Below are 25,403 nucleotides of genomic sequence, written 5' to 3'. Positions count from 1 at the left end.
TTATTTATTTTTTTTTTTACCATTCCATGCCTTCTCCTTTGGCCACAATTGATAGAATTCATTCTATCTGTGTCTTAGTGGGCGTGGCCTCCTCTCAGAGCGGCCAACGCTAACGCGGCCGCAGTTATTCTTTGCTACCTCAGCTCAATCCGTACTGTGTATTCCTTTGAAAACTCACTTTTGCGAGCTCAAACATTTACGCAAAATAGCCATTAGCTTAGGCTGACAGTATAAAAGCTATCAGTGAATAAGGGAAGTTTAGCACAATCGGAGCCCCTTCTTCCCACAAAAAGGAAGAGGAATAAATAACTACAAGGTTCCAACTCTGCACCTCCGTGACAATATGAAGAAACAGCGAAAATCCCCTCCACCAAGAGAGGGAGAAGAAAAGATACTAGAAACCTCAAAAGAGTCTCCCAACATCTACGACCTCTCAGATAAACAATTCAGAGAGGAAATATGGAGGAGAGTCGACCTACTCCAAGCAACTATGGAACAGACATCCAATAAATTAAGGGAGGAGATGAATCAAGCGCTGGAACGGTCTACCAAGAAAATACAGGAAGAAATGAGAGCAGAAATGAGAGCAGAAATTTCAAACCTTCGAACCGAAGTCTCACAAATAAAGCAATCGGTAGATGAAATAAAAATCTCACTAGATGCCCTCAACAGCAGAATGACTACAGCCGAAGACAGAATCAGCGAGCTTGAGGATGAGCTGCAGAAAGCTTACAGACAGCAACAAATCATGGCCAAAGACCTCAAAATGGCTATAGAGCGAATCAGAGCCCTGGGGGATGACTTCAAGAGGAACAACATAAGAATCATTGGAGTACCAGAACCACAGGGAAGTAACCCCAATGAAAAAAACATAGTCAAAGACATCATCACTAAGAAATTCCCAGAGCTGGAGAAGGCAGGCGTCCAGATACAAGAAGTCCGAAGAGTGCCAGCAAAAAGAGACCCAAATAAAAAGACTCCAAGGCATATCATAGTCAGAATGGCGGATGCTGTAGATAGAGACACAATTCTACAAGTAGCAAGGTCAAAGAGGGAAATCACATACAAAGGAGCACCCCTCAGATTTACGGCCGATCTGTCAGAAGAAACCCTCCGAGCCCGAAGACAATGGTGGGACATAGTGAAAAAACTCAACGAAATGAATGCCTCACCAAGAATACTTTATCCAGCTAAACTCTCACTCAAACTCGAAGGAACTATACACTATTTCTCGGATAAACAACAGCTCAGGAACTTCATAGACTCAAAACCAATCTTGAAAGAAGGTCTAAAGGGGCTACTGTAAGACAAGGAGGAGCCCCATAAGAACAACAAATCCCACAGAAAGATGACACAAAACCACATCACAATAATCTCTCTCAATGTCAATGGCCTAAATGCACCTATCAAAAGACACAGAGTGGCTAAATGGATCCGGAAATTAAACCCAACATTCTGTTGCCTGCAAGAAACACACCTGAACAAACAGAGTAAACATAGACTCAAAGTCAAAGGATGGAAAACAATCCTCCAAGCAAACAACCCCCTTAAAAAAGCTGGAGTGGCCATCCTGGTATCCGACAACATAGATTTCAGGATGAAAAAGATCAAAAGGGACAGCGAAGGTCATTTTCTGTTTATCAAGGGATATGTACAACAGGAAGAAATCACACTCTTAAACGTATATGCTCCTAACAAACGACCGGCTAAATATTTAAAACGACTCCTAACAGACTTCAAAGAGGACATCACTAACAGCACAATTGTAGTCGGAGACTTCAATATGGCCTTATCACCTCTAGATAGATCCACAAGAACAAAACTCAACAAGGAAACACTGACTCTGAATGAAGAAATTGAAGAGAGAGGCCTAATAGACCTATACAGGGCCTTACACCCCCAAAAGAAAGAATACACATTCTTTTCCAGTGCACATGGAACATTTTCAAAAATAGACCATGTACTGGGCCCCAGAACATACCTCAATAGAATCGGAAAAATAGAAATTGTATCAACCATCTTTTCAGACCACGATGCGCTGAAGATAGAAGCTAACCACCCACAAATACGGAAAATCAAATCAAACACCTGGAAATTAAACAATTCCATGTTGAACAATGAGTGGGTCAAGAAGGAAATCAAGGAAGAAATCAAAAGATACTTAGAAACAAATGAGAATGAAGACACGAGCTACCAAAACCTATGGGACGCAGCTAAAGCCGTGTTAAGGGGAAAATTTATAGCTCTCCAAGCATTCCTCAGGAAGGAAGAAAGGATCCACATAGATAGCTTGACTTCACGACTCAAGACCCTAGAAAAGGACCAGAGAAAGGACCCCAAACCAGACCGAAGGAAAGAAATAATAAAAATTAGAGCAGAAATTAATGACATCGAAACCAAAAAAACAATCCGAAAGATCAATGAAACAAAGAGTTGGTTCTTTGAGAAAATAAATAAGATTGATAAACCGCTAGCAAGTCTCACAAAGAAAGAAAGAGAGAAAACTCTAATAAATCGAATCAGAAATGAAAAGGGGGACATCATAACAGAAACCAGTGAGATTCAAAAGATCATTAGAGACTACTTTGAAAGTCTTTACGCCACAAAAAAGGAGAACCTAAAAGAAATGGATGGATTCCTTGATTCCTATAATCTCCCAACACTGAAGAAAGAAGACCTGGAATACCTGAATAGACCCATCAATGTTAAGGAAATTGAAACGGTAATCAAAAACCTCCCCCCAAACAAAAGCCCAGGCCCAGATGGTTTCACTGGCGAATTCTTCCAAACATTTAAAGAAGACCTATTGCCTGTTTTCCTCAAACTTTTCCAGGAAATTGAAAAAACAGGAACTCTCCCAAACAGTTTCTATGAAGCGCATATCTCCCTAATACCAAAAGCAAACAAAGACACCACTAAGAAAGAAAATTACAGACCAATTTCCCTGATGAACACCGATGCGAAGATCCTCAACAAAATACTAGCAAATAGGATCCAACAACTCATCAAAAAGATCATACATCACGACCAAGTGGGATTCATCCCAGGGATGCAAGGATGGTTTAACATTCGGAAATCAATCAACATAATCCAGCATATCAACAAAAGTAAAGATAAAAACCATATGATCATATCAATAGATGCAGAGAAAGCATTTGACAAGATCCAACATCCTTTCATGATGAAAACCCTCGCCAAAATGGGGTTTGGAGGAACTTTCCTCAAGATAGTCGAAGCCATCTATCACAAGCCTACGGCAAGCATTATCCTCAACGGGGAAAAACTAAGGGCCTTTCCTCTGAGATCAGGCACAAGACAAGGATGCCCACTCTCACCACTCCTCTTCAATATAGTACTGGAAGTACTTGCGATAGCTATTAGACAAGAAAAAGAGATTAAGGGCATCCAGATAGGAAGGGAAGAAATCAAACTCTCACTATTTGCAGACGACATGATACTATATCTAGAGAAGCCTAAAACCTCTACTAAGAAACTCTTAGAAACAATAGACTTATACAGTAAAGTTGCAGGCTACAAAATCAATACCCAAAAATCCATGGCCTTCATATATGCAAACAATGAGGCAGAGGAAAGGGACATGAAAAAAGCAATCCCATTCACAATCGTGCCCCAGAAAATCAGGTACCTCGGAATCAGCTTAACCAAGGAAGTAAAAGACCTTTACAAAGAAAACTACATAACGCTACTCCATGAAATCAAAGAGGACATGAGGAAATGGAAACATATACCCTGCTCGTGGATAGGGAGAATCAATGTTGTCAAAATGGCAATACTCCCTAAAGCATTATACAGATTCAATGCGATCCCTATAAGTATACCCATGACATTCTTCAAAGAAATGGATCAAGCAATCCTAAAATTCATATGGAATAACAAACGTCCAAGGATAGCTAAAACAATTCTTGGGAAAAAGATGATGGGAGGCATCACCATCCCCAACCTCAAACTTTACTACAAAGCAGTAACAATTAAAACAGCATGGTACTGGAACAAAGGCAGAGCCGTAGACCAATGGAACAGGGTGGAATATCCCTACACACAACCCCAAATGTATGACCATCTAATCTTTGATAAGGGAGCAAGAGATGTGAAGTGGAGCAAGGAAAGCCTCTTTAACAAATGGTGCTGGCACAACTGGACAACCACATGCAAAAAAATGGGTTTAGACCTTGACCTGACACCATGCACAAAAGTCAGATCAAAATGGATTAAAGACCTCAACATTAGACCACAAACCATAAGGTACATTGAAGACAAGGTCGGCGAAACCCTCCACGATATTGAAGATAAAGGTATCTTCAAAGGTGACATGGAACTAAGCAATCTAGTAAAAACAGAGATCAACAAATGGGACTACATTAAACTAAAAAGCTTCTGCACCGCAAGAGATACAGTGACCAGAATACAAAGACTATCCACAGAATGGGAAAGGATATTTACACAATACCCATCAGATAAGGGGTTGATATCAATGGTATATAAAGCACTGGTTGAACTCTACAAGAAGAAAACATCCAACCCCATCAAAAAATGGGGCGAAGAAATGAACAGAAACTTTACCAAGGAAGAAATGCGAATGGCCAAAAGGCACATGAAAAAGTGCTCTGCATCACTAATCATCAGAGAGATGCAGATCAAAACAACTTTGAGATACCACCTCACACCACAGAGACTAGCACACATCCAAAAGAACAAAAGCAACCGCTGTTGGAGAGGATGTGGGGAGAAAGGGACCCTTCTTCACTGCTGGTGGGAATGCCGACTGGTTCACCCCTTCTGGAAAACAATTTGGACGACTCTCAAAAAATTAGATATTGAATTCCCATTTGACCCAGCAATACCACTGCTGGGAATATATCCCAGAGAGGCAAAAAAGTACAATCGAAACAACATCTGCACATGTATGTTCATCGCAGCACTGTTTACAATAGCCAGAATCTGGAAAAAACCCGAATGCCCCAGAACGGATGACTGGTTGAGGAAACTTTGGTACATCTATACAATGGAATACTATGCAGCTGTTAGAAAAAAGGAGGTCAAGAATTTTGTAGTCAAGTGGATGGGCATGAAAAGTTTCATGCTGAGTGAAATGAGTCAGAAAGAGAGAGACAGACATAGAAAGATTGCACTCATCTATGGTATATAGAATAACAGAGTGGGAGACTAACACCCAAGAACTGTAGAAGTAAGTACCAGGAGGTTGACTCCATGGCTTCGAGGCTGGCCTCATGTTCCGGGGAAAGGTCAACTCAGAGAAGCGATCACCAACTACATTGTAGTCGAAGGCCATGTGGGGGAAGGGAGTTGCGGGCTGAATGAGGGCTAGAGACTGAGCACAGCGGCCACTCAACACCTTTATTGCAAACCACAACAGCTAATTAGAGAGAGAAAACAGAAGGGAATGCCTTGCCACAGTGGCAGGGTGGGGTGGGGGGGAGATGGGATTGGGGAGGGTGGGAGGGACACTGGGTTTACGGGTGGTGGAGAATGGGCACTGGTGAAGGGATGGGTTCCCAAACTTTGTATGAGGGAAGTATAAGCACAAAAGTGTATAAATCTGTAACTGTACCCTCACGGTGATTCTCTAATTAAAAATAAATAAATTAAAAAAAAAAAAAAAGTTCTGTCATTTCTTTATGACTCCATTTCTTCTTTTTCTTTTTTTAATCTTTTGATTCTTGTGCACACCCAGTGGTGCTCAGGCTTACTCCTGGCTCTGTGCTCAAGGGTGGTGCTCAGGGGACTTTATGGGGTGCCAGGGATCAAGCCCAGCTCAGCAGGTCCAAGGCAGACACCATACCCCCTTGTCCTATCTCTCTGGCCCCTCCATTTCTTCATTCTTTGTTTTCTTGTGTTTTTTTTTTTTTTTTTTTTGCTTTTTTGGGTCACACCCGGCGGCGATGCTCAGGGGTTACTCCTGGCTCTGCACTCAGGAATGACTCCTGGCAGTGCTTGGGGGACCATATGGGATGCTGGGAATCGAACCCGGGTTGGCTATGTGTGCAAGGCAAACGCCCTACCCGCTGTGCTATCGCTCCAGCCCCCATTTCTTCATTCTTAAAGTAGGGAGGCCAACCTTCCAATCTACTTTTCATACAAATGCAGTTAGAGCAAATGGTGGAACGGCATTTGAAAGACATCTGAAAAACAAACAGCTCTTACAAAAAAAAAAACACAAAACAAGGATCAGTCCAGTATATTGTCATAATTCTTTATTATGTATCAAATTGTCTTCAACATAACTTACAACCTGATTAAATTTGATAGATATACTTTTTTTTAATCTATTTAAAGACAAAAAAGTCTCTTTATATACAATATCTTTTGTCTAGAGTCTAGCAAATATAGTACCTTTCATTGCAGGATTTCTGCTTATGGTAATAAGCAAAACAAACAACCAAACAAAAAAATATATAAACCAAAGCAAACCATACCCCCCAACCCCTCCACTACAAATATCAATATTGAAAAAAAAGCATTAAAAAGACCAACATAGAAAATAAAATGTCGTTGTTTAGAAATGCAGAATGATACTAAGGTTAGTGGCAACGCAAAACAAAATGAACAACCCTAGACCCGGAAGAGTAACCGTCTTCGGGGGTCCGTGTTCCTGCTCGGGGTTACACGCTGACTCTAGACCATCTCTCGGCTCCTGCGGATGGCACAGCACAGGATCATGCTGAAGATCATGCCAAAGATCTGCAAAGACAGAAGGCGGGTGAGGACAGAGGGGCTTGGGGAAGGCCGGCAGGGCGAGGGGCAGACGGACACCGTCACAGCCGGGACAAATAACCATGTGTTCCAGAGTCCTTTTTTTTAATTTGGTCACACCTGGCGATGCTCAGAGGCTCCTCCTAGCTCTGCACTCAGGAGTGACTCCTGGCAGTGCTCGGGGGACTCTATGGGATGCCAGGGATCGAACCCGGGTCACAAGACAGGCAAACACCCTCCCCACTGTACTATTGCCCCAGGCCTTGCCCCAGCATCCTGGAGGCAGGCAGAGTTGGAGGGTGAGGAAGGAGGAAGTGGGGGTGGTACAGGTCAATGATGTTCAGCCACTGGACGCAGGTACAAAGGCTGACGCCCCGGGGCTGGACCACAGGGAAGCCTTACGCTGCTAACGGGAACTTCCTGGAGTGACTCCAATACTCAGGGTGACTCCAATATTCTACGAGCAAAATTCAGTGCTCAAGCCCCACCTATTCCAACGGTCTATACTAGCTTGTTTTTTTTTTTTTTTTTTTGGTGGGGGGGGACACACACCTGACTCTGCTCAGAGGTCCATAAGAGGTGCAGGGATTCGAACCAGGGTTGTGGCCGCAGCTGCAGGCCAGGCAAGCATGGCCTTAACCCTTGTCCTATCTGGCTCGTTCTTTTGCTTCCATCCGTGTGCAGGTGTGTTTTAGAAGCAATTTCAGTATCTAGTTTTTTTTTGGCTATACCTGGCAGTGCTCAGGTATTACTCCTGGCACTGTGCTCAGGGATCACTCCCGGTGGAGTTTAGGGAACCATAAGGGGTGCCAGGGATAGCCCCTGTGTTGGCCATGCGCAAAGCAAGTGCCCTGCCCGCTGTGCTGTCTCTCCAGCCCTATTTTAAAAAGTCCTGTTACTTTAACTGTTAAGAAAGGACGCAGGGCTGCAGCGATAGCACAGTGGGGTGGGACGTTTGCCTTGCACACGTCCGATTCAAGTTCGATCCCCGGCATCCCATAGGGTCCCCCGTGCACCGCCAGGAGCAATCCCTGAGTGCAGAGCCAGGAGGAACCCTGAGCATCACTGAGTGTGACTCGGAGAGAAAAAAAAAAAAAAGGATGAAAGGATGCAGCTGTCTTCAAGGAATGACTGGTAAGGGACAGAAGAGGACTGTGTCCCCTCCACGGCTCATCACTTTCATGGTGACAGAAGGGGTCACCTCTTCCTGTTGGCTCTCTGTGGTTTCCAGGGCCTGACAGGCCAGGGCCACTGGCTTGACACCCCTTTCCTGGCCCGCCAGCCGGCCATCTTTGGGACAGAGTCCCTCAGACTTCTGAGGAGGTGGCACTGCCTTCACATCCCGACTGTTTTTTCATTTCTGTTATTTTTGGGGCCACACGCGGTGTCCCCCTAGCTGCTCCTCGGGGGTTCCTCCTGGCCGGCTTGCGGGACCATCTGTGGTACTGGGGATTGAACCTGGGTCAGCCACGTGCAAGGCAAGTGCCCTACCCATCGTGTTCTCTCTCGCTCTCTCTTATGCCCCCCTCCCCCGACCCTTTGTGGTTCCGGAACCACTTTCTTGGGGGAGGGGAGGGAAGAGAAGCAGAAGGGCCTGAGAAGCACAGGCTCCCAAAAAATGGGGGTGGCCCCCTTAGCAGGCGTGGGCGTGCCCTATCTTTGCTACATCAGGTGTGGCCTCGGCACTGGCCTAACGGGCCTGGCCTTTCTTGCTGGACACACCGTCCATGGACCACGGAGCTCAAATTCCTGCTGCTTCCGGAGCCTTTGGCCAACGGGCCTCCTGTTCGCCGGGAATCCTGGTTCCCGCCTCCCAGTGCAGTGAAAAGATGGAGTCTGATGGTAAAGGTGCCGTCGTTGAGGCAGGGCCCCCTGCCCATCACCCCTGCAGTGCCCGCCCCGGGGCCCCCACACTTACCATCACCACGGCGATCCCGATGCCCACCGCACCAATGATGTGGAATTTGTTTTCAAAAACCTCTTTGATGGCCTCAGGACAGGGCTTCGAGGGCAAAGGGAGACACGGATCAGACACAGTCCCCCCTCCCTGCTTTCCTCCCTGCACACTGGGGGGGGGTCGCAGAGACGGGGCCAGGGGCACGACAAGAGCGTTCGGGGGTCTTGGTGGATGGAGAGAAAAACCAAGGTGAAGCTAAGGGTTGGGGGGATGCCTAAAACTGGGGCAGCAAGAAGAGAAAGGCCCTGCTTTGGGGGCTTTTTTTGTCCCCCCCGGAGAGGGGGAGGTCACACCTGGCCATGCTCAGGGTTTACTCCTGGCTCTGTGCTCAGGGATCACTCCTGGGGGCGGGGGGTGTCTCTCTCTCTTTTTTCTTTTCGGGTCACACCTGGTGATGCACAGGGGTTCCTCCTGGCTCTGCGCTCAGGAATTACTCCTGGTGGTGCTCGGGGGACCCTATGGGATGCTGAGGATTGAACCTGGGTCGCCTGCGTGCAAGGCAAATGCCCTCCCCGCTGTGTTATCGCTCCAGCCCCTAGTGGGGTGTCGAACCCGAGTCAGCTGCACACTACAGAAGGTAGACCAGCCCCTCCAGCCCCCAGGGGCTATTTCATTTGTTGTTGTTGTTTGGTGCTGCTGGCACCCAGTGGTGCTCAGGGCTGACTCCCGGCTCTGTACTCAGGGATCACTCCCTCCTGGCGGGGCGCAGGCAACCATACGGGGGTGTTGGGGATCTAACCCGGGTCAGCTGCATGCCAGGCAAGTGCCCACCACTGTCTGTATTCTTTATCCAGCCACAACCATCGTCTATTTCTGCCCAGGTCAGGTTCTCTCTGAAAAGTGGCAGAGTCCAGGGGCACCTGTCCTTGAGGGCTGGGGAGGAGGGTTGAGGGAGGGGCCAGGCGGTTCCGGTGCCCAGTCACTGCAGGGAGCTGGAACCGTTATTTCCCCCGTGTGGCCTTTGTCTGGCCACCACCAAGGAAGTTTGCAGGGTGGACAGGGTATGTGAGGTGCCCGATGCCACGTCCTTCAGAACGGGGACCCACTTCACATCTGCACCCCCGGGTGCCGCCCGGAGCACCCCGCGGCTGGTTCGGGGCAGTTACCTTCATGCCCAGGTTGTTGAGGATACCCTGCTTGGGGCAGATGTCCGTGATAAACTGCTCCACACCGCCAACAATGCCACAGCAGTCCAGCTGCAGAGAAGGGCAGGGCTGAGAGAGGGCGAGGGGCGCCGGGGAGAGGGGGCGGGCGCCCCAAGGCGCGGGCGCGCATGCGCGTCGCAGGGCCGGGGTGGAAGGTCCGGACCCCCAATCACCTACCGCAGCGTGGATGGCTTTCAGCGTCTCCTTCTGCAGCTCCTCCTTGTTCTTCAGCTTGTTGTAGGTGTCTGTGTAAAACTTCTGCACTTCCTTAATTACCTACAGGGCGGGAGGGGGGCAGAGATGTTTTCTCTCACGGCTGTCACATAGATTCTAGATTCCTTCTGCCTCTTGCGGAGCCCCCAGGCCCGACCTCCACCCCACCCCAACTTTCTCTGGCATTTTGGGGAGGGGTCCTCTCATCTCCATTTCTTTCCTGAGCAAAACAGAATCTCTAAGTCATTTCTTTTTTTTAAATTTTTTCTTTTTTTTTTTTTTCTTTTTGGGTCACACCCGGTGATGCACAGGGGTTACTCCTGGCTCTGCACTCAGGAATTACTCCTGGCAGTGCTCGGGGGACCCTATGGGATGCTACTGGGAAGTGAACCCCGGTGGGCCGCATGCAAGGCCAATGCCCTACTCACTGTGCTATCGCCCTAGCCCCTAAGTCACTTAAAAACAAACCGGACACCTGCGCCACACTTCCCTTCTCCACTGTGTGTTGGCTTTGTTTGGGGGCCATTATCTGGCAGTGCTGGGGTGGCATGGGACGGGAAACAGGGACCCATGGGGTGCCCCAGAATTGAATCCAGGTCTTTTGCGTACAAAGCAAATGCTCAACCACTTGAGTAATCTCCCAATTCTCTTCTTCCTTGTTTTATTTTTATTTATTTATTTATTTGTGTGTGTGTGTGTGTGTGTGTGTGTGTGTGTGTGTGTGTGTATCATGCATTTCCTGTCTGGTCTCACACATACATGGCCTGCAGTTCCATCCGTTCAACCTGGGTTCCTTCCATCTTCCTTTTTCCTTCCCTTAGAGTCGCACTACAAATTGCAAACTCTTAATCTCTGCTTAGTGGCTCCTGCCTCTGTTGCAGGACAAGGAGCCGGGCTAGGGCAGAGGGGGTCTGAGGACGGGCCGAGAGGGTGAGTGGTTAGTGGCGGGCGAGTACTGCATCTGCTAGAACGCAGTTGGAATAAACATTAGCCAGAGTCTTAGGTCTGAGAACGCCTCAAGCCCCTGGCTGCATCCTAGGGATGCCTGCCAGCCTGCTGCCCTGACCACCCCTCCCATTAGCTGGCCACCACCTGGCACCCTTGACTCAGCATCGTTCATAATCACGCACGCCTGTCGCCAAGGTGACAGCCTTGTATCATTTGGATACTGCACTGTCTTCTCAAACACGGTTCCTGCGTGCCACATCTGTCCTTGTGTCCCCTCCTGCTAGAGCTGACAAGGCCACCTTCAGAAAGCATCATTGGGGACCCCCCTCTGGATGTCCCCCCCAACCTCCAACTCCCTTCATTGGCTCTTCAGGAAGTCCAAACTCAGTTGAGCAAGGAGGTACACCGTCACACACCAACTTCCTCCTGAGACCCAACCTCATGCCAGAAAGGTCACCCAGTTCCCTACCCCACCTTCCTCAACCCCCAGGGAACTCAGCATTATTCCTCATTTCTATGACACGCAGTATAACACGTGTCTTTCTCCCACACTAGGGTGTGTTTGTGTAGGGGCGAGGGGGGGGTCCCTGAAAGGGGGACCCACATGTTGCTCATCTCTGGACCCTGATTCAGGTCTGACAGCACCTCTGGGCTCACGGTGGAGCAGATTCAGAGACAGGGGGAGGGACTAGAGGTGCGCCAGCACTCGGAAAGCTGTTTTCCTTCGGGATCATCTTTTTTGAAGAGAGGGGAAGACATCTGTGGTGGGGGGAGATGCTTCTAGAACATATGTCCCTCTGCTCCCATGTGGGGCCATGGGGACTCACCTTTCCTGACCTTGGGGGACTCACATCTAGAGGGGCGTGTTGCCAGGCAGTCAAGAGAAGGCGTGGGCACGTAAGGGTGGAAAGCTGACCTAAGGTGACCCCATTACCCTCACTGTCCTCCCCCCCTACCTCCCCCGTCCCTCCATGCCAAACCCACGTGGCAGCTGGTCCTGCGGGGTGGGGTGACACCTACCTCCTCCTTGTGGGAATAGCCCCAGACGGCTGCCGCGATCTCAATGGCAAATATCACCAGGAGGAACCCGAAGAACTAGAAGGCAGAAAGAGAGGGTGCGGTGAGGATCAAACACGCTGGCCCCAAATCTGAAGAGTAAGGAAGGGCAGCTCCCCACAGGCTGGTGTGGGGTGGGGGTGGGGTGTGTCTTGGGAGGGAGGGGGCACAAATCAAGGGCTCTGAAGGGGCAGGGAAGGGACTTCGAGAGGGCAACAGTGCCTGCTCAGGAGGAAGAACTGGGGTGGTGGGCTCCAGATCGAGGACTGATTCCTAGGGCTTAGTCATCAATAAAGTTCCACTGCTGGGGGCAGAGAGACAGGACAGAGGGGGGTGGGTGTTTGCTTTGCAAATGGTTGCACCTCATGTGGGTGCCCCAAGCTCACTCCATTACCAGGGGTGAGCCCAGAGCACAGAGTCAGGAGTGAGCTCAGAGCACAGAGCCAGGAGTGATCCCTGAGCACAGAGCCAGGAGTGAGCCCTGAGCACAGAGCCAGGAGTGAGCCCTGAGCACAGAGCCAGGAGTGAGCCCTGAGCACAGAGCCAGGAGTGAGGCTGAGCATGGGTGTGGGCCAAAAAAAGAAAAAAAAAACAAATCCAAGCAAAATAAATAAATAAGATCCTCCACTCACAAAGACTGAGGAAATAAAAAAAAAAATCAAGTACTTTGGAGTTTGAAGGAAATCAAGTCTTTTTTTGGGGGGGTTGGGGGACTACACCTGGCGGTGCTCGGGGCTGAACCTGGGTCTCCCACATGCACAGCCGGTGCTCTGTGCTCTGGCCCCAGGAATCATCTCCCGGCCTGGAAAAAATCAAAATGTAAAAAGGGAAAGAGAAGGCCGAGGTTTGCAAGAATTCAGGGGGATAAAAAAATGAAAGCAGATGTGGTTCTTGAAAAAGGGGTTAAAAAAAAAAAACACAGGCCTGGCATTTAATGCCCCAGGGGAAAGGCCAAGATTCAAGACTGGCCCCAGGCAGGGGAAGGAGCGGGAGGAAAAGTGTGTGTGCAGCGGGGAAGGTGCGCTCACGGGGTTCCTTCTTGGCCCCGCCCCGCCCCACCTGTGCTATGGCCTTTGGACCAATGAGATCCGAGAGGAGGCGGGGCCCAGAGGGATACTCACCAATCCCAGCATGCACTGGGATTCCTGCACGGCCCCGCAGCAGCCCAGGAACCCCACGAGCATCATGAGGGCGCCCGCGCCGATCAGAATATACACACCTGGGGAGAGAGGGAGCCGTCCGTGAGTGTGGGGTCCCCTCACACTGCCTCCACCCCCGCCCTCCCCAGGCTCTCCATCCCATCGCCGCCAGGGCTGACCCAGGGCTCTGGAAGGGGGGGGCGGGAGCTCTGTCCAGCAGGAGAGCGAGGTCTCGCAGGAAAGAGCCCCCCCACCTCCGACTCCCGCCCGGGGTCGCATCCTTCTGCCTGCCAGTGGCGGTGACCCAGGACATGATGACTGTCGTGAGCTGCCTGACGCATAGGGCACAGGGGAGGCGGTGGCACTGGGCACCCCGGGGAGACGGCGGGGGTGACGGAGGGTCAGGAAGGCTCTTTGCTTCACTGCACCCCAACTTCTGAATCAGGGCAAAGGGTGGCGGCGCGGAGCCTTCCAAACCGTCCTCGAGGGCAATCCCCCACCCGCCCCTACGTGCAAGGCCTTCGGGGGCAGACGGCTCAAAAGGCCTCCGTGTGTCCTGAAAGTTTTATTTTTTTATTAGTTTTTTTGCTTTTGGGGTCACACCCAGCGATGCACGCGATGCACAGGGGTTACTCCTGGCTCATGCACTATGTAATTACTCCTGGTGGTGCTCGGGGGACCCTATGGGATGCTGGGAATGGAACCCGGGCCGGCCACATGCACAGCAAATGCCCTCCCCGATGTGCTATCGCTCCAGTGCCCCCCCTTTTCAAAAAAATAATGCCCCCTCGGCTGGAGTAATAGCACAGCGGAGAGGGCGTCTGCCTTGCACGCAGCCGACCTGGGTTTGATTCCCAGCATCCCATAGGGTCCCCTGAGCACCGCCAGGAGTAATTCCTGAGTGCAGAGCCAGGAGGAACCCCTGAGCATCGCCAGGTGTGACCTAAAATAAAATAAAATAAAATAAAAATAAAAAAAATAAAGGTGATTGCAAATTTGGCAAAGTATAATTTAAAAAAAAAATAATAATGTCCCCATTGGTCGGATGCTAGCAAGGTAGAAGACAAACCCAGTGAGGCATTTTGTCTAAGATCATGTCCACGGCAATTAAGAAACCGGGTTCTAAGAGCCTTGGCAAGGATCGTAAGAGGCCGTTGTCTTGTGTTGGTGGTGCAGGGGCTGGAACCCGGGGCCCCCCACATGAGAGGCCGAGTGCTTCCCGCACTCCCCCCTAAGAGCCACATCCTGGCCCTGCTCCCTTCTTTGATTTTTGGGCCCCATCTGTGGTGCTCCAAATGGCTTATGATGGCTCCAGCGGGGAGCCACGTGGCGCAGGGACTTGACCCTGGGGTTCTCCCACGTGCCCTGCCTGAGCCGTCGTCTCTCCTCACCCCTTCAGGATGCTCCAGCCAGCCACGAGTCGGGCCTCTGAGAGGCTCCACTGGGACCCCACTAAAAGCCACTTGGGGCTGGAGCGATAGCACAGCGGGGAGGGCGTTTGCCTTGCATGCAGCCGACCCAGGTTCGATTCCCGGCATCCCATAGGGTCCCCCGAGCACCGCCAGGAGTGATTCCTGAGTGCATGAGCCAGGAGTCACCCCTGAGCTTCGCCGGGTGTGACCCAAAAAGACACAAACAAGCCACTTGATCTTGCTGCACGTTTTCTATTGCGGGACGGGCTGCCGTGGCCACCCCCAGCCACATATGAGGGGCGAGCAAGCAGTGGGGGTGTTCCCTCCTCCGCCCTCTCCTCTAACTGGACCTCGGGGGCTCCCCAGGGCAGTCTGAGCGTGTCTGTGATGTCGCCTCCAGCCCTGGGCAGGGCTCACGCAGGAGACCCCCAGTGGCGGGCGCTGCCGTGATGTCACTGGGCCCCACCTGCGGGGTGGGGCCTGGGCGCCCACAGCTGGGGTGCACGGGCGCAGACAAGGGTCCGCTTGTGCCTCGGCGCCCACATCTGTCATCGTGACGTCAGGTCACGTGCACGCACCGGCGGGGCCTGAATATGCTCATTGTCCCCGCACACGCCCGGCCCCGCGTGAGGACACACATGCAACTTATGCTCCCGTCGTCCCCCCGGGGGGGGGTGTGTGTGTGTGTGTGCGATGGGCGGGGGCAGGGGGGAGGGGTCTTGGGTCAGGCTGTGTTGGGGGAGACCCGGGCAGGCTCCTGGAAGGAGGGGCCTCCGCACCAGAGAGGGCTGAGCAGAGGCCAGCACGGAGGGTTGAGGAGCACCAGGCACATAGTTGGGTGGAAATGGGAGTGGACATGCTAAGTGCAGGCCAAGGGGCAGGCTGAAGTGGCCTGGAGCTCTTAGGGAGAAGGAGGGCGGTGGCAGGAGCTAAGAGACGAAAACGGTTTCCCAATGTGTGTGTGTGTATGTGTGTGTTGGTGGGTGGGGGCGGCAAGATTCCCCCCCCGCCCCCCCCCAGCACCCCATCTCCTAAAGAGGCCTCCTGGTTTGCAGGAAACATTCACCCAAGGCTCGGCAGATCACACTTTCAGGACAAAGGCTCTTGCTGGCTTCAGACCCCGCTCGGGACAGCTGCCCAACTGGTCTCGGACCCCCGCCCCCACCCCCCCAAATGGCAGATGCAGATGCCCGACTCCCTGACAGCTGCTCTGAGGGATTTCTGAGCGGCCATCGGGTCAGGCGACCTGGGGTCTCCGCCTGGAAGCCGCCCTTGAGGCTGCTCTTGGGCCAGGCCCCTCCTTGCGACCCCCCCCCCACTCCTTAGCCAAGGCTGGTGATGACAAAGCCCGGTTCCCCTTCCTGACACCAGCGCATGTTAGCTTTCTGACTCATGGAGAGTTCTCCGTCACGGCCCTTCTCTGCGCGGCCGTGTTCATCTGCTTAAGGGCTATGTATTCTGCGGCGTGCAGGCTGCCCTCCTAGGCTGCAAAGTCCACAAGAGAGGGAAAGGCCTTTTGGTGTGGGGCGTCCGGCAGCGAGGGCCGGAGCCTCCTCAGCTCAGCGGCACCAGCTCCCAAGGGGCGGCCCTCCCGAGGGTTCGGGGCACGGGGGGCACCCCGGCTGCCCCCATCCTGCACACAAGGCACTTGCCACACCGGTTTGTGTGCACACACAGTCCCGTTTCCACTTGCTTCGAACAGCCTGTGATGCCCCACTAGCCCCACGGGAACCCCACCACTGACCCCCCGACAGCTCTCTCTCTCTCTCTCTCTCTCTCTCTCTCTCTCTCTCTCTCTCTCTCTCTCTCTCTCTCGCTCTCCCTCAGCGCGGCAGCAAACGCCATCGGCCTGGCCCAAAGCGTGTCTCTTGGGGAAAAACAAGAGTCCAAGCCCAGCCGTGCTCCCCCCTCGTACCCCCCTCCTTCCCCCCCCCCCCCGCCTTCTCAAATACAAGCCGGAACCTGGAAACTGGCCCGAGGGCCCACACCTCACAGGTGCCCGCTCCCGATCCGGGCTGGCAGGGCAGGGACACACACTCAAGGGACAGAGCACACCCGCTGCAGGTGGGAAGCTGTGAGTCTGATCTCCTTCCCCCCATGCTACCCCCCTAACCCACCCCCCAGCACTTTCTGTGTTTGCGGATTGCTGGAAGCAGCCCCTGATAACGTGTGTGTGTGTGGGGGGGGTGTGGGTGTGTGGGTGGGTGGGGGGGGGGAGCGGCGGGGGAGTGTGGGGCTATATTAGAAAGAAAAAAAAAAGTTGGGGTGAATACGCCCTGGCTGGGACCCCACCTCCCTTCCTCTCCCCGTCAGGGGCTCTTGATTCTGGAAGGACAGCAAGGAGTTAAGGGCTGCTGGCCGGGGGCCAAGAAAACCAAGTTTGCCAACATGCTCGCAGCCCGGGATCAGGCAGCCGGCGGGCGGGCCGGCCTAGAGAGCAGGCCCATATAAGGCCGTCAGCTGCTCGGGATTCTCCCGGGGCCCCGCCGGGATTAGCCCTGCTGGCCGAGTCTGCAGGCGTCCGTCCTGCAGGAGAAAGACATCCCGAGAGCCTTCAGGGGTCCGGCTGCTGCGACCCAGCCATGCAAGGGGCCCCCCTGGAAAGGGACAGTGTGGGGGAGGAAGTCAGTCCCCTTGGTTCAGGGGACGGTCAGCCCCGGCAGTTGGCACGGTGGCCGGAGCCGAGCTGGCCCTCTGCGCTGGAAGAGGGGTGTCGCGGCAACACAAAGGCTGGCTTCACAGCCCCGGGAGAGGGGGCCCAGAGGATAAAGCCGCCTGGGCCCGCTGCCCGACAGCCGCTGTTCACTTTCCCCAGCCCTCAGCGGGACGAGCTCCAGCCAGACCCCAGGGGCCGCTGGGCCGACCCATGTTCTACTGCCGCCTGCTTCACACTTGGGTGCCGGGGCTCCTGCAAACGGAACGATGCCTCCACGTTCGTCTCTTTCCTAGGAAGGGGGTCTGGCTGCGGGGGCCCTGTATTCTTTGGTCGGAGTGGGGGCAGCCCCTTCCCCACACCCCCTGACCCCCCCCAGCTAGAACTGTAGTCTGGAAAACCGTCCCCTCTGGTTGCGTCCGGTGGGCCCTCTGCACTGGGGGTCTGTGATGGTCTGGGGGCCCTCGATCCTCCATGCAGTTATTCCCTGCTCCAGCTCCCTGCTGGGGGCTTCTGTCCCCAGACTATTTTGGGTGAAGCCGAAAGATCAAGAGCACCATCATCTCTAGGGGGTGGAGGGGGGTGTGTATCAGGGGAGCTATTTTCTGTTCCCGTAAGCCTCCGCCTCCCCTCTTCCCCCCCCCCGGCCACAAGAACCTAGCACAGATCACTCAAGAAGCAGGTGTCAGAGGCTGGGTTCAAATCCCCAGGGCCTCTGAGCTTGGGCATGTTCCGGCGAACCTCTCTGAGCCTTAGTTTCTGCACGAAAGAGCTGAGACTCGGGGGCCAGAGTGATAGATAGATGGGTGGGGAGGGTGTTTGTTTGCCTTGCATGTGGCCGACCCGAGTTCGATCCCCAGCATCCCTCTTACACCGCGGGGAGTAAATCCTGAGTGCAGAGTCAGGAGTGACCCCCGAGCACCGCCAGGTGTGGCGCTAACCCTGCGCGTAAAATAAAAGAAATAGGACTCAGGCTGTCTCCGTGTCTTACGGGGATTCAGCAGATCCACGTGAGGGAGCGCGGCAGCCAACACAAAGCCAAGCTCCAGGGCCTTCATCTCAGCTCCAGCCCCTGGGTAACGAGGTCCCTGAACATGCAGCGAGCTTGCCCTTGTCTAAAGAATAGAGCCGTGGGGGCTGGAGCGATAGCCCAGTGGGTAGGGCGTTTGCCTTGCACGTGGGTTCAAGTTCCTAGCATCCCATAAGGTCCCCTGAGCACCGCCAGGAGTAGTTCCTGAATGCAGAGCCAGGAGGAACCCCTATGCATCGCCGGGTGTGACCTCCCCTGCACCAAAAAAAAAAAAAAGAGGTGGGGTGTGACCTCCCCGCCCCCACCCCCCAAAAAAATAGGGGTGAGGTGGGTGCCACTCAGGGGAACAGACGGGGCCCGGGAAGGTCTGGGGTTCTCACCTCGACTGGCCTCTGGCCTCCCACGTCCACATTCCCCCTCCCCCGTGGTGGAGGGGGTCCCGGCTCCCTGGGGTGACAAGATGTGACAGGCTCCCAGTCTCCCCGCATTCCAGGCCCACAGCCGGTCACATGAGAGAAAGGCCAGTTGTTGCTGAGACAAGTCGGGGCAGTATGGGAAACCTGCTCCCTCCACTGCGTGTTATTAGGGAAAAACAACAACACCAGAACCAGACCTTGTGTTTTTCTGCCCCTTGCCTTAAAAAAAAAAAAAAAAAACGCCCCCCCACCCCCCGTCCACCCCCATGGGGGTCAATACGCAGGCGAGCCCAGTGAGCCGAACCCCGGGCCCGGCGCCACGTGGAGCCCGGCTGGCCCGGGAGATAACCCTCCTCAGACTGTTTTCCTCCGTCTTTCTTTAAAAATAACTTGTTTGGTGGGTGGGGAGGAAGTGGTCACTCTTGTACCCCGCGCTCTAATGACATGACAGCGCCGTCCTAAAAATAGGGGCGGCCGCTGCTGGTTCTCGCAAGGACACGCTTCCGAGCCCCCCAGATCCCGCGGGCTGATGTGGAAACCGGGCGCCGGGCACATGGCTGACGGGACTCGGGGTGGACCTGGCCAGCTGGCCACCGCCTGAAAGGGACAGAATGACTCTGAGGAGGGACGCCAGGGGGTCGGCGGGGAGAAGCCCGCGAGTTTCTGACCGAAATGAGAAGTGTCTGCCCTACCCTGAGAGCCATGGGAAAAAAGGAAATGAGACAGCACCGGCATTTATCCTGGAACCAGGGGTCCAAAGGGCTGGCAGATCTGAATTTTTTTTTTTTTTGTCACACCCAGCAATTCACAGGGGTTACTCCTGGTTCTCGGAGAGCCCGGCAAGCTACTGAGAGTATCCCGCCCGCACGGCAGAGCCTGGCAAGCTCCCCGTGGCATATTCGATATGCCAGAAACAGTAACAAGTCTCACAATGGAGACGTTACTGGTGCCCGCTCGAGCAAATCAATGAACAAGGGGACGACAGTGCTATAGTGCTACTCCTGGCTCAGGCACTCAGGAATTACTCCTGGTGGTGCTCAGGGGACCATATAGGATGCTGGAATCAAACCCCAGTCAGCTGCATGCAAGGCAAACGCCCTCCCCGCTGTGCTATCGCTCCAGCCCAGCAGATCCGATATTTTATATTATTATTATTTTTTTGGTGGGGGGAGGACTGGGGTCCCAGCCACCAGCGCCTGGAGGCTTCTCCTGGCTCTGTGCTTGGGGGGTCACTCCAGATGGTGCTGGGGACATATGGGATGGCCGTTGATCAACCTGGGGTCAGCTGCATGCAAGGCCAAGCCTTTCACCCCTGTACTCTCTCTCCCACCCTTGCACTAACTTTGAATGATTTTTCTGTCTTTGGGAGCAGGGGGGCGGGAGGCTAGTTCCGTGGTGGGCATTCTGGGATCCAACTGGGCGCTCTGCACCAAAGCTCACATGCTGTTCCTCAGAGCCACCTCTCTGCCACCTAACTTGGCCAGTTTTATAGAGATGACGGGTCCCTGGGTCTCTGTGTGAATGGTGGGGTCCAACACCTCCCTTCCCCTCGATTTGTTAGAAGGAAAGACAGGCCTTCCCTATGACGCTGGTGGGAAACAGACATGAAATGACAGAACTGAGAGGCCAGGAAGCAGAGGCTGGGGGCTGTGTGGTCCAAAGGCAGAGTTCCGGGGCTGCAGTGATAGCGCAGCGGGGAGGGCATTTGCCTTGCATGTGGCTGACCTGGATTCGAATCCCAGCATCCCATAGGGTCCCCTGAGCACCGCCAGGGGTGATTCCTGAGTGCATGAGCCAGGAGTAACCCCTGTGCATCGCCGGGTGTGACCCCCCCCCCAAAAAAAAAAGACAAAGGCAAAGTTCCAGCCAAGGGACAGAGCTGGAGGGAGAAACCACCACACGGCGCCCCTCTCGGCAGCCCCACGCACATTCCGGGGAACAAATGACACAGAAGCCCAGACACGGTACACGGCTGACAGATGTGGGAGCCCCCCCGCCCCCCGGCACTGAGGGTGGCGGCCAGCCCCGGCCCCTCCCGGCTCCACCTCACCTGTGTAGAAGCTGGAGTGGTTATTCTCTTGCTCGAAGATGCTCTTGGTCTGGGAATCGAATCGCAGCCATAGTCCGATGGCCAAAACTGCGATGCCGGCAAGCTGCAAGACACAAGGCGAGGCCTGGGCATCAGTCCTGGTGGCGGTGGCCAATGTGGCGGTGGTTGGGGTGAAAAAATACCAGCCCGCTCGGATAACCCAGGGTGCCTGGCCACTCCCAGTGGAACGGGCTCTTGGTGCAAGAACGCTCCACTGAGATGCGGCTGCACAACCACACATGTGCAAGGCCACGTGGGCATCTCGGGATGCTAAAACCGGGTAGCAGGAGCTGCAGGGCACGGGCTGCCTGCCTGCCTGACTCCACGGCTGCAGCAAGGAGGATGGCCGGTCACGGTCGTACACGGGGCACCTGGGGTGGGTGGGGGGTTGCAGGGGAGCACGGGATTCTGGGAAGGGAGGGGAGCAGGCAACGCTCAGGTTTCAGCCCTGATTGGATATTCACTTCAGATCTGTTCTGTTTCCTTTTTTTTTTTTTCCTTTTTGGGTCACACCTGGCAATGCAGAGGTCACACCTGGCTTTGCACTCAGGAATCACCCCTGGCGGTGCTCAGGGGACCATATGGGATGCTGGGAATCGAACCCGGGCCGGCCTCATGCAAGGCAAACGCCCTCCCCGCTGTGCTATTGCTCCAGTCCTTGTTTTCGTTTTTTTTTTTTGGAGGGGGTTGGGTGCTCCCAAGTCGTGCTCCCTTGGAGGGCCCTGAGACCATTCCTGGTGATGCTCGGCCAACCAGACTGGAGGGTTCAATGTTCGGGTTCAGTGACAGACGCTGCTTGGACCCAGCAATGCTGGGAGTGACCAGTGGTGCTGGGTGGGGAGCATGGGGGATGGTCCACGGCTCTACCTAGGGGATTATGGAGGACCAGAGATCAGATTCTGGGCTTCATGCACGCCCAGCACGTGCTCTGGCACGTTTTAGGTCTCTTTGGAGCTCCTTGAACCATGTTCAAAACCAGTGTTTCTCAACCGGAAGCATCTAGCTTTCCAGAGGTGCTCGGAGTATCCCTGGGGGGGGGGGGCACAGGTGAAAACTGCCTAAATGAGGGGGCCAGAGAGATAGTACAGTGGGTAGGGCACTTGCCCCGCACACCGTGGATCTGGGTTTGATCCCCAGCATCCCTTCTGGTCAGTCCCCTGAACACCAAATGGCAGCAATGATGCCTGAGTGCTGAGCCAGGAGTAATCCCTGAGCATCGCCGGTATGGCCCCCAAACCAAACAAAAAAAAAAATGCTTAAATGATAGGGGGTGGGGGGTGGTACGTGTGTGGCATGAGACTAGGGGTCAACCAGTATGATGGGGGGGGGGTGTGTGTGGGAGGGGGAAGCTACAGGGAAGAAAACCAGGTCGGAAGTGGGTCACAGCAGGAAAAAGGTTGAGACTCAATGCTTTAACTTGTTCCCACTGGGGGCCCGAAGGGACAGTGCAGCGGGTAGGGCGTCTGCCTTGCACACGGCCAACTCGGGTCTGATCCCCAACATGCCATTGGGTCCCCGAGCACCGCCAGGAGGAATTCCTGAGTGCGAAGCCAGGAGTAAGCCCTTAGCATTGCTGGGTATGTCCCCCCGCCCCAAACAAACAAGCGAGTCATTCCTCTCTTGCCCCCAGCCTCAACCAAAGGGCACAGACATACCCGGAGGGCGGCCGGGAGCCCAGTGGACGCCAGCATCAGGGGCCCTCGGCTCCCGACTGGTTCCAGCGCCTCCTTCCCTGCGAGCCCGGACCCCACCACACACCCGTCTCCCCACCCTGCAGTTCCATTTCGGAGCTGGGCCAGTGGAGAGGCGGGACCTGGTGAGGGGCAGCGCCGGCGGCCAAGTCCTGGCACGTCCAGCGGGCTGCTTCCTGCCAAGCCCTCGGCCCCGGCTGCCCAGTGCCAGCCAAGCCCCCCCGCGCTGGTACCAGGGCACGCCGGGAGGGTGAGTCACAGTGTCGCTGTCGGCCGGCTGGATGCAGGGGAAGGTGGGCTCCGGGCCAACGCCCCTCAGCCCCAGGTTCCCCCCCCACCCCAACAGAGGCGCCTATGTCAGCTCTGCCCCGGGAGAGGGGGGCGGGGGCCCCGGCCAGCACAGGCCTCTCTTTCTTTCCTTCCCGGCTCTCTCTTCCCGTGACCTGGCAGCGGCGGCGAGCGGGGACCCAAGGACTCCGTTGGCAGAACGGAAGTCTCCCGCACCCCCTCGCCGGGAGCTGCCATGGACGGTTTTTTTTTTTTGGAAGGAGGGTGGGGAGTGTCAGAGAAGCGCACTCAGGGGTGCTCACTCCTGGCTGGCTGGGCTCAGTTGGGAATGGGGGGTGTGGGGCCCTGAGAGGGAGAGGGCTGGGGATCGAACCCACGTCAGCCAAAATGTGCAAGGCGAGTGTTTTTCTCATGGTTGCATCCGTCCGGCCCAGCGGGGGAGGGTTTTTGCAGGAGGGTCTCGAATTCCTGCTCAGGGGGAGCTCAAGGCCTGAAGGCAATGACTTTGGAACAGACACTAGGGCTGAGGGGTTCTAAGCAGGAGGGGAGACCCCCTTCTCTGGGCGTTGGGGGACCCACAGGAGGAGCTCCCAGGTTGTTAGCCCCAGGGACCTTCCCAAACCTCTCAGTCCTCCTCTGAGCGCGGGGACACCAGGCTCCGGGGCGGGGCAGGGCGGGAAAGCCAGGCAGGGGGAAACGCCCTCACCGGGCTGGACACATGTGAGAGGATGAGCCGCGGGATGGTGGGTGCTCACTGGAGGGACGGTGGGTGCTCACTGAGCAGAGGTGCGTTGGGGAGAGGTTCCAGCCTGGACGTGCGCCCTGAGCTCTGCTCCCTTCACAGAGGAATGGGGGCCCCGTGGGTGGCACACCCCCCAAGCCAGTGTGGACCCTGAGGTGGCCAGCCCCTGGCCCAGCCCCTCTCGGGTTCTGCAGAGCCCAAACAGAAGTGCCTCTTTCTCCCCCTCAAGACAGGCAGACCCATCCAGAACCCTGGGAAAAAAGGAAGCGGGGAGGGGGGGTCCATGGGTGCCCTATTAGATGTGTTAACCCGAAACCCTTGGCTGGAGCCATAGCACAGCGGGTAGGGCGTTTGCCTTGCATGCAGCCAACCCCGGTTCGATTCCTCCGTCCCTCTTGGAGAGCCCGGCCAGCTACCGAGAGTATCCCACCCGCACAGCAGAACCTGGCAAACTCCCCGTGGCGTATTCGATATGCCAAAAGCAGTAACAACCAAGTCTCACCATGGAGACGTTACTGGTGCCCACTCGAGCAAATCGATGAGCAACGGGATGACAGTGTTACAGTGACAGTGAACCTGAAACCATGCGTGCGAGCACTCGTGTGCACACAGGTGACACACATGCACACACAGGTGCACGCGAGCACGGGAGTTCCACGTCTTGGGTGGTGCTTAGAGCACTCTCCCTTGAGCCTTCCTCCTTCCTGTCCTGTGGTGCTGAGAGCTCCAGGGGGCCGTGTCCTGGCCTGGCCTTTCTGCCCTGGACTGCGCAGGCGGGTTTGGGGGGCTTGGGGGTCACCCCCCGGCAGTGTTAGGGAGACTCTTTGTGGTGCTGAGGACCAAACTGGGGTCTGCCGTGTGCAAAGCAAATGCCCTGAGGCCTGGACTGTCTCTCTGGCCCTAGACTTAGGATTAGTAAAACAATTCCCCGAAAGTCATCCCATTCCTCCTGCTACTCACCCACTCCTTACTCTGCCCGAGAAGTCTTTTTTTTTTTTGCTCTTTGGGTCGCTCCCGGTGATGCACAGGGGTTACTCCTGGCTCTGCACTCAGGAATCACCCTTGGCGGTGCTCAGGGGACCCTATGGGATGCTGGGAATCGAACCCGGGTCTGCCATGTGCAAGGCAAACGCCCTACCCTTTTTTTTAAATTCTTTTTGGGTCACACCGGCGATGCTCAGAGGTTACTCCTGGCTCTGCACTCAGGAAATGTTCCTGGCAGTGCTCAGGGGACCCTATGGGGTGCCGGGGATTGAATCTGGGGTCAGCTGCATGCAAGGCAAACGCCCTCCCCGCTGAACTCTCGCTCTGGGCCCAGAGACGCTCTCAAGCCAGTTACTTAGAAAAACGCTGCAGACAACCCGGCCAAGGCATGAAGTTCGAGAAGAATCAGAGAGTCGCCAAGCACAGAGACTGCTCCCGGCCAAGAGCGAGGAGTCTTCAGGAGGGGCGAGGGGGGCTCCGATAAGCCCCGGGTCGCGCAGGGAAACTTCCCGCGGCAAGGCTTCCTTGCACTTCCTGGTTTGGGGGCCCGAACTGGCAGTGCTCAGCGCCGAATCCTGGCTCTGGGCTCAGTGCTCACTCCTGGCGGGGTCGGGGGGGGGGGAACCGTCTACGGTGCGAGCGAACAAACCCATGTGGGCTGCGTGCCAAGGCAAGTGCCCCACCCGCTGCACTAGCAGTGCTTGGCCCCGAGCCTTCCGTCATCCTGCAGCTGCCACGAACCCAGGCCCCCAAAGTCAACTTCGCTCTGGCCTCCGAGGACGAGGAATGTGATGGGGAGACTGGAACCAGAAGGGCCCCCGGCAACCCCCGAGGACAGGGCCCCAGAGAGGAGAGGAGCGTCTCCCGTGTCCCACCCGGTAGCAGTTTGAGATTTAGCCCCTGATGCT

At 54.7% G+C, this 25,403-nt stretch overlaps 1 protein-coding gene and 1 non-coding gene across 2 annotated transcripts in view; both read right to left on the bottom strand.

Moving 5' to 3' along the window:
* Nucleotides 1-6,211: 6,211 nt before the first annotated feature.
* Nucleotides 6,212-25,403, bottom strand: part of CD9 (CD9 molecule) — a 38,543-nt gene continuing 19,351 nt past the window's right edge. Inside the window, exons 2-8 of the mRNA XM_004610450.2 lie at nt 20,752-20,854; nt 13,173-13,270; nt 12,016-12,090; nt 10,012-10,110; nt 9,796-9,885; nt 8,651-8,734; nt 6,212-6,720 (exon numbers count right to left, since the gene is read on the bottom strand). Of these exons, the coding sequence (XP_004610507.2) occupies nt 6,655-6,720; nt 8,651-8,734; nt 9,796-9,885; nt 10,012-10,110; nt 12,016-12,090; nt 13,173-13,270; nt 20,752-20,854 (615 nt within the window). The 3' untranslated portion in view covers nt 6,212-6,654. The remainder of the gene's footprint in view (nt 6,721-8,650; nt 8,735-9,795; nt 9,886-10,011; nt 10,111-12,015; nt 12,091-13,172; nt 13,271-20,751; nt 20,855-25,403) is intronic.
* LOC129406352 (small nucleolar RNA SNORA32) lies at nt 14,217-14,334 on the bottom strand. Its single transcript, XR_008630958.1, has one exon. It is a non-coding gene; the product is annotated as a small nucleolar RNA SNORA32 (small nucleolar RNA).

Source organism: Sorex araneus, chromosome 6, assembly GCF_027595985.1.
Source record: "Sorex araneus isolate mSorAra2 chromosome 6, mSorAra2.pri, whole genome shotgun sequence".
Taxonomy (NCBI): domain Eukaryota; kingdom Metazoa; phylum Chordata; class Mammalia; order Eulipotyphla; family Soricidae; genus Sorex; species Sorex araneus.
The sequence above is the reverse complement of the archived record's forward strand: the minus strand, read 5'-3'. Positions and strand labels throughout refer to the sequence as shown.